The 8,794-nt window shown below is 44.8% G+C and overlaps 1 protein-coding gene across 1 annotated transcript in view; it reads left to right on the top strand.

Annotated features, from left to right (window-relative positions):
* Window positions 1–1,633: 1,633 nt before the first annotated feature.
* The window catches only part of BMP2K (BMP2 inducible kinase), a 115,691-nt gene continuing 108,530 nt past the window's right edge, over window positions 1,634–8,794 (top strand). The window contains 2 exon segments of the mRNA XM_055313001.1: window positions 1,634–1,910; window positions 1,912–2,062. Coding sequence (XP_055168976.1) covers window positions 1,875–1,910; window positions 1,912–2,062 — 187 coding nt within the window. The 5' untranslated portion in view covers window positions 1,634–1,874.

The following is an 8,794-nucleotide window of genomic DNA, read 5'->3' as shown; positions in this document are numbered from 1 at the left end:
CATGCAGCAAAAAATGCCTAAATCCAGAGCACTGTTTCAGCATTGGTAGAAATAGCTTGCCTTCAAATAGCAGAGGGGAGGAAAAACACAGTATTATCAAGCTCAAAGTCTTTTGCCTAAGCACAGCTCCCTGTATTCCATGAACAAATTGGGAAATTAAACGTCCATCTCCTTTGATAGAAGTTGCATACTGGAGTCCTGTAGGCACAACTGATTTGGTCTACGCTGAAACAGTTTAGGAAGTAGATCAGAAAAAAAAAAAAAAAAATCCACGTATCTGGTTTGTCCTAAGAGATTGGAGTCCCTGTCCACAGTGGGCCTGTATTCATAAGGCCAGGATCGTGGTGGTGGAAAGCAGGCTGAGGCTGAGGCTGCCCGTGCTCTGTAATTTGCCATTCTCTTACACTCCCCAGCGTCTTAACACAGGATCCTGTTCATTTTGCCTGCCTCATCCTAGCAGGCATGGAGATTCCTGCAGTTCGAGAAGTGGATGCAACGGGTGTTCATTCATTCATCCATTCATTCATTCATTCATTCATTCATTCATGGTAGGCCATTCTCCATGTTAAAGGAGCCATGGGGGAAAACTCAACGGCTGGTTTTGCTTCCAAACGCTTCTAACTTTGCTCTTTTTCGACCCACTTTTTTCAGAACGGCCTAAAGTGCGAAACTAAGTATCACACAAGATGGGCCGGGCCCTTTAGTCCCAGCCCTGCCACTGGCCAGCTGCGTGACCTTGGGCGAGTCCGCTAAGTCCCCCCGGCCAAAGGCGCTAAGCGGCCTGGACGTGCACTTAGGGCCTGCCCCGGGCGCCTCACGCGGCCGCCGCACGGCGCACCCTCCGCAATCCCAAAACCGCAGAAGCGCTTCCCAGCACCAGCGCCTGCTGCAGAGCGCGGCGCGGCGGCCTCGGAGGTTGGTTACGGGAACTCGCTCCGGTTCCGCGCGGCTCCCGCCTCCCACGCTCCGGGGGGGCGAGCGGAAGAAGAGTCCCCGGGGAGGTCGCCGCGAGCGAGAAGCTTCCTAGCGGGGTAGAGCCGTTGGCGGCATTTTCAGGCATCCCGAGGGGCACACCAACTCCTCGCCGAGTAACAGACCCCGCTGCACGGCCAGCGCAGGGACCAGTCCCCTGGCCCCCTCCCACCTCGACGCCGGGGCCCCAGGGGCCCTCGGCCTGGCCCCAACCCCCACAATCGCCTCCCCGCCCCCTTCCCTCCCCACGTGACGAGAGCCGGAACCGTCACTTCCGGCGGCGCGGGGAGCGCGCTTGCGCGGGGCGCCGGGCGCCGGGCCTCCGAGGGCGCTTGGCAGCGGCGCCGCACCGCCGACGGCCGCGGGGGGCGAGCGGCGTAGGTCCGACTGCGGCGGCGGCGGCGGCGGCGGAGGTGCAGCGCACTCCCCGGAGGGGCCGGCCGCCCCGCCTCGCCCCCTGCCCCGTCCCCCCGCGCCAGGTGCCCCCACCCCCCTCCCGGGCTCGCGCTCCCGACGCCCCGCGAGGCGGCTCGGGCGCCCGGGGCGCTCGCGGAGGTGGTGGCGTCGCCCCCGCGCCCCGCCCCCGCCCCCGCCCCCCCTGCGCGCCCCGCCCCGCCCCGGCCCCGCCCTCCCCCTCCCGCTCCCCCTCCCCCTCCCCCTCCCCGCCGCCCTCTGCGGGAGCCGGGCAGCTGCAGCGGAGCCGCGGAGCCGCGGAGCGGGCGGCGGGGCCGGGGGTGCGCTCGGGGTGCTCGGGATGTGAGGCTCGGAGGGCCGCAGCGCGCACGGACGCTCGGACGGCGCCGGGCGGCGACCCCTCGCGGACGGCCGGCCGCGCGCCGGGCCAGGACTCGCCCCCTCGCCCGCCCTTGCGCGCGCCCCGCGCCCTCCCGCGCGCCGGCGGGATGAAGAAGTTCTCTCGAATGCCCAAGTCGGAGGGGCGGCGGCGGCGGCGGCGGCGGCGGCGGCGGCGCGGCGGGTGGCGCGGCCGGCGGGGCCGGGGCCGGCTGCAGCTCCGGTAGCTCGTCGGTGGGGGTCCGCGTGTTCGCGGTCGGCCGCCACCAGGTCACCCTGGAGGAGCCGCTGGCCGAAGGTACGGGTGCTCCGGGCGGCTCGGGCTGGCAGGTGAGGGAGGGCCGGTCCTCTCCCGCTTCCGTCGCCCTCTCCGCTCGCTCTTCCCGCTTTCGCCCCCTGTGCCGCGCCCGCGGGGGTGTCTTGAAGAGCGTCTCGGGCTTTTCTCGCCGCTGGCAGCTCTGACCGGTGCACGGTTCCCCCACTGCTGAGTTTAAGCCCTTTTCAGCCCTCCTCGACGCGAGGAAGTACCTAGAAAACGTCCTAGCGAGGGAGGGATGTGGCGTTGATTGGACCAGTGACTCCTTAGAGGGTCAGGTCGAGCGGGATCGAGGCTCTGTTCTGCCAGCTGTGGCCCGGGCGGGTGGGGTGCCTTGGCCTCTGCATCCGAGCCTCCACGGGTGCCCCGGGTGCCCCAGGGTGCAGGGCTCTGCAGCCCCCAGTGTCGAGCACCCCCCAGGGTTCGCTTTTACTCAGTCTTCAGTTGAAAAGCAGTTTGTTCCAGTGCGTGCGCTTGTGCATGCGTTTGGAGGTGATGCTTTTGCCCCAAATTGTTGGTGGGTTGATTTGGAGGGTCAGGTAAACTTGAAGTCCGTTTATCTTTTTTTTTTTTTTTTTTTTTTTTTTTTTTTTTTTTTTTTAGAACCTTCATCAGACAAGGTTCTGTTCATTCATGCCCTTTCGGTACGTCTCTTTGGTACTTCAAAAGGGGCCAAGAAAGCAGGTTTAACTTTCACTTGTGAAGTTTTGCACTCGGTCCTCCTTTACCGTTACCAGTTTATGTCAGCGGTTGCAAGTCCGCTTACAAGAAGGCTTTACACCATTAAGAAAAGCAAGATCCTGCACTTTAGTTTTGTGTTTCCTGTGTAACTGGCTTGTAGAAAATAGTTTCTCTTATTTATCGAATGCTTCATTTGATCTTTGAGTTTTTAATGGCAGAATATTACAAGAATAAATACTTTTAAAATTTCATGAATAGTTTGTTGATAATGGGCCCTCTAACTTCCAACGTTAAGAGAAAAGGAATTGAAGAGAGTAGTTTTAGTTCTCTGAAAGTCAGACATTGATGTGGTTTGGACATAGTAGACTGAGAGTCCACTTACATTTCTTGAAATGCCATAAAGAATAGCACACTAGCGTGAAAGAAAAATATGGAGGTTTTTGTGTATAAGATATGTAAAGAGAAAGAAATCTTGAATTATTCAGGAATGGGTGTTACTGTTTTGCAAGCCATTGCACCTAGTAATGAGCCTAGCCAAACCTTGGAGAGGTGGGAGAAGGATCCTTAGCTTTTCAAAAGAATGAATATATGGTGATTGGTTTTGATAGACAGATTTACTGTGCTGTAAAATTTCCGGGTTCTTTATTATACACGGATTTCAAATGTTGGTTTAGATTGAGTTGTGGGTTTTAAGAAGATACGGCTATTAACTCACATGCTGTACTTATTTCTTTGAATTGCAGTAACTAATTGAAGTGTGGCTTGAGTGGTATTACACTCACTTCATTTCACAAAATCCCAGATGAGTTTTTTATTTAGTCGAAAGAAGACATTAACGTTTCATCAAACTAGACTTTGGGTTTGTGGCTTTTATCACTGCTCTAAGCATACCCTACCATTACCCTAAGCAAGTCATTTTCAACAAAAATTAAGTAATTTTGGAAAATAAAAATGAAGAATTTCAAAGGAGGAGTGTTCATTCAACCGCAAACAATAATTAAAAAAAAAAAATTCAGGGACTAATGTCACTGTTGGAGTGTTCCACTAGCTTTTGCTATAAATTTTTCGTTTTTCTTGGGAAAATCCATAATCAAGTGCTAGGATGAAGCAGGAGCTGAAGAAAACCGTTTTTGGAAGGTGGAACTTCCCCACCACCCAACTCCACCTCTTGGACTAGATTTTTATTTCGTCTTTTCTGGAGGGGAGGGAGGGGAGGGGAGGGGAGGGGAGGGGAGACTTTCTTCCCTTTTGTGTTTTTCTCTCACACACACACATCTGAAATTGCCTATATTCAGTTTACTTTTTGGTCCTGACAGTTTTTTCTTATTTCAGATGCTTACTATCCTCTCTCCTTTCCAAATAATTTAGACGATTTGAACAAGATGTTTAAGCACAAAGTCTGGTTCACATTCAAGAATGATCATTCAGTAATTGGCAGATACATTTGCTGGATTATAAGATTAGGGCAAGTGGTGTGGAAAAGCATTAGATTTTAGAGTACCTGAATTGGGGAGAGGTATACCATTAAGTGGGACAAGGGGTGAAAACAAAGACCAAAAAACAAATTTGGTAGGTTTTACTTTTTTTTTTTTTTTTTTTTTGCTTTGAGTCCATGTTGTTTAAACAGGGCCAAGACTGTAGGTGCTGTGCCCTGAGGTGTTTTTGCCATGCTACTGCAAACATATGCATCTTGTTTAGAATGGCCTCTGTAGTGTCTTTGAGTCATCAATAAATCTGCTAGGATGCAATGAAAATTGCATCATTGTCTCATGTTCTGCCTCAAATTCTCCTTCTCTTTCTTTCTCTAAGTATATATTTACATATTTGATTCTTATTATTGAGAGTAGTTATGTTTTGTAAAGTCACTGAAGAGTGAGTTAGTAAGTACTGAACCATTGCCCTTGAGAAGTACACACAGAGGTACTGCAAGACACTGTTCACATTTTTGTCAACCAGTCACTATATGACTTTGCTTTATGTGTATTTCTATTTAAAGATCTTATTTAATGTATGTTGTTTACTCATTAAAAGTGAACTTACAGCTAACAGCGCTGTAACTCATGTCTAAATGAAACTTAGCTAAAACATATTTTCTCTGTAAGGGACATCACAGCCTTCTTGAGCTTAGGAATACTAGATGACACTTGGGCACTATGTTTGGGGCCATTTTAAACAATGAAATCACCATTAAAAAGCACAGATAAGAGAAAAACATGACAGTAAACACACTTCAAAAAGAGCCCTTGTTTATAAACAAGGCAGGACACTATCTTGTTGACTCCAGCTGGCCTTCTCAAAATTTTCAGCACTAATATCTACAAATCATGAAAATGCCATTGTATTGATTTTGGGAATACAGATAAATTTTAGCAACTACATAAATTTATAAATATGGATCCCCAAATAATGAGAATCAAGTTATGTATGTATGTATGTATATATATGTACACATATACAACATATACATGCGTTTTATATATTATATATTTAAATGAACAGCATCTCAGAGTTATACTTACGTTGTATGTTTAAACTGTTGGAGTAGTTTCTTCTCTGAAGTATACACTTTGTATCATAGTCTCTAGTTAAGTATGTGTATGTTTGAAGATGCATGTTAAACCTTGTGCCTTTTTAATTCCTGCTTAGAGTTTAGAGGACTAATATTATTATTGTGGAGCATTTTCATTGTTTTTCCAAAAACAGTTTAGTTTCAGGAGTGCATGCTAACCAGATCCAATTTGGGCCCATAGAAATGAGATGGAGCCATAAGTAAATTTTAGCTTGAAATAGTGTCAAATTGACAAGCATATGTAATTCAGTATACTCTTTAAAGTTTTTACTAAAACATAGAACTGGCTTTTTGATCACGTACATCCATAGGCCTTCAGTGCTAGTTAGAGGATTTAATATTGATTGATAATAGGAAGAAGTTGGTTCTCAATGTGTTTGATTCTCAATGTTCTAAGTATGTTTGGTACAAAGTGCTTAAATAAATGGGGAACCTGGAGACTGGGACACTATCCATAATTTGTTGAGATAATCTAATTATGAGGTTTTGGGGGCTGGATAGGAATGGTATTTTGAATATGATTGCATGGGTAAGGATAAGACTTTCTGTCATGGCTTGGGGGTTGTTGGTACTGTCAGTACTGGTTATTGGGAAGCCAGGAATATACTGCAGACTTCTGTACAAGGAGCTCAGTAGCTCTCTCAGAGTTAACTGATTAGATTAGGGTAAGTTACTTTAGGCTAAGCATTAACCAGCTCTCACTGTTAATTTTACAGGAAGGTAGTAAAATACATTTGATTTTGCAATATAAATCAGTCTGAAAATAATGGGCTTAAGAATGATATTTCATTTGTAGAAATTATCTGTGGCTATCCAGTAACTTGTAACTTAAAGTTTCTGAGAGAGGATAGAGCAGAAGGGGAGGATTTAACAAAAATATTGATAATTGTTACTACTCCATAGCTATTAAATGCCTTTTGTGTGCCAGGCTCTGTAGTAGGTACAGTGGAGAACAAAACATATATTTCTTTGTCCTAATGGAATTTACAGTCTAATATTGAAGATAAACATTAAACAAAAATCATCAAGTTAATGTGGTTAATTTTGATAATTGTTATGAGAAGAAAGCACAGGATTTTATGAGAGAATAACTGATTCAGTTTATATTATTGAAGGATCAAGAAAGACCTTTTTTGATATTTTACCAAAACTCTGACGTATGAGAAAAATTAGGTAAAGGCAGAGATGTGAAAGTGAGGGTGGTATAAAGTATATCATGAAGAGAGAAGTCTCTATGTGGGAAAAAGTTTCAGAAACTGAAATATGCCCAGAGCTGGGGACTACTATTGAATCACTTGGAGAAAAGACCCAAGATGATATTGGAAAAGGTGTCCAGGATCCAAGAATTTAGGATTTTAGGTTTTATGTGATAATACAATGGGAAGCTACTGAAGGATTTAAAATAGGGCAGTTACATGCTCTGATTTGTATTTTTACAAGATCATTGTGATTTCTATATAGAGACTGGTTACAGTCTGTACAAATTAGATGATTAGTTAAGATAGTGGCAGTGGGAATGGAGATGAATGTAATAATGCTTAAATGGGAAGACCTGGTGATGGGGGGGGAGGGTATTGTAGGAACTGTGAAGTAAGACTTGTTTATGCTTGGGTTGGAGGTATCATGCTGAGATGGGGAAGAAAAGAGAAGGAACAGTTTTTTTTTTTTTTTTTTTTTTTTTTTGCAGGGGAGTGGATAGGTGAGGGAGAGTTAAGGAGGGTATCCAGGAGTTCCAGACATGTTTTAGTTGAAATATCTGGGGGGAAATAAGTGTCAAGTAGGAAGCTGAGTATGTGGTTTGGGTTTGGTACGCAGCAAAGGTTTCTGGGCTTAGAGATAGGTATTTTTGATAAGTGAGCATTTGGTTGTTACTGAAGGCCCTGGGAGAGTATAATGCATAGGGAGAGAGCATAGAATGAGAAGGCACTCACTGAAGGACCCTGGTAGAACATTGGTCTCAGACATTGGTGTTCATCAGAATCATTTGGAGGCCTTGGTAAAGCAGATATTGCTGAGCCTGACCCCCAAAGTTTGTTTCATATGTATGGGTAAGGCTCATAATTTTCATTTCTAACAACTTGCTCACTGATGCTGCTGGTCCAGAAACCATGCCTTGAGAACCACTGATTTTGAGTAAAAAGCTGCCAGAGAGTTATGAAGAATACCAGGAGAATCTGATGCTTTGAAGAGGAGGGATTGTTGCTGAGAAGTCATCTTGATCACATTTTTTGGCCATATAGTCACATTTATGGTTAGTTCTTTTTTTTTTTTTTTTCTTTCTCAGGTTTTATTTTTAAGCAATCTCCGTACTCAATGTGGGGCTCAAACTCACAACCCCGAGATCAAGAGTTATATACTTCATGGACTGAGCCGGCCAGGCACTCTTCGTGCTTAGTTATTTTATTTTATTTTATTTTATTTTATTTTATTTTATTTTATTTTATTTTATTTTATTTTATTTTATTTTATTTTTATTTTATTTATTTTATTTATTTTATTTTATTTTATTTTTAAATTAAATTTATTTATTTAATTTATTCATGAGAGACAGAGAGAGAGGCAGAGACATAGGCAGAGGAAGAAGCAGGCCCCACGCAGAAAGCCTGATGTGGGACTTGATTCCGAGACTCCAGGATAACGCCCTGGGCCAAGGGCAGATGCTCAACTGCTGAGCCACCCAGACGTCCCATCCCATGTTTAAGTTCTTAACCTACCCTTTAAATCTTAGCTCTGGTATATCCTGATAATACTCTGCTCCAGCCACAGCATACCCCATTTGCCATTGTTCTGTGACTGTTGTATTTACCTATCACTACCTTTGCCTGTGTAATCCTAACTGCTAGTTATGATCACTCCCTTCTTCCTGTGGACATTTGTACCTATATATTTGTACCCCCCCATCACATTTAATCTTTGGTCTTGAGGTACAATTATGTAAGCACATGGAAACCACTAAGATGGTTATTGTTCCTGCCTCATTTCCCTTAGCAGATAGTAAAATTCTTGAGGCTAGAAGTACTCTCTATTAATTGCTTTTTGAATCATACAAATTGCCTTCATATCATGGACATTGAGATTCTTTTTAAAGGAGGTGATTTTTTACTTTTTTTTTTTTTTTTTTAATAAACCCAGATAGAGTTCTTCAATAGAATTTAAGACCTAATTTGCAAATTGAAAAGCACTGATGGAGGGCTCTGTAGTTCTTGTCCCATCAGAGGTCTTCTACTTAGGTTAGGGGAACCTGAATTTTCTACTTTTGTGAAGATAGGCTTTAAAAAAATTTTTTTAAACCTGCACATACAAATTCATAGCACCTTTATTAATCAGTCAAAAACTAGAAGCAGGAGGAGTCAGCATCATGGTAGTGTAAGATGTACCTTTTTTTTTTTAAATGTGAGATTTATTTATTTTAATTCCAGTATAGTTAACATACAGTGTTATATTAATTTCACGTGTACAATATA

Source organism: Nyctereutes procyonoides, unplaced genomic scaffold (genome assembly GCF_905146905.1).
Source record: "Nyctereutes procyonoides isolate TBG_1078 unplaced genomic scaffold, NYPRO_anot_genome, whole genome shotgun sequence".
Taxonomy (NCBI): domain Eukaryota; kingdom Metazoa; phylum Chordata; class Mammalia; order Carnivora; family Canidae; genus Nyctereutes; species Nyctereutes procyonoides.
The sequence above is the reverse complement of the archived record's forward strand: the minus strand, read 5'-3'. Positions and strand labels throughout refer to the sequence as shown.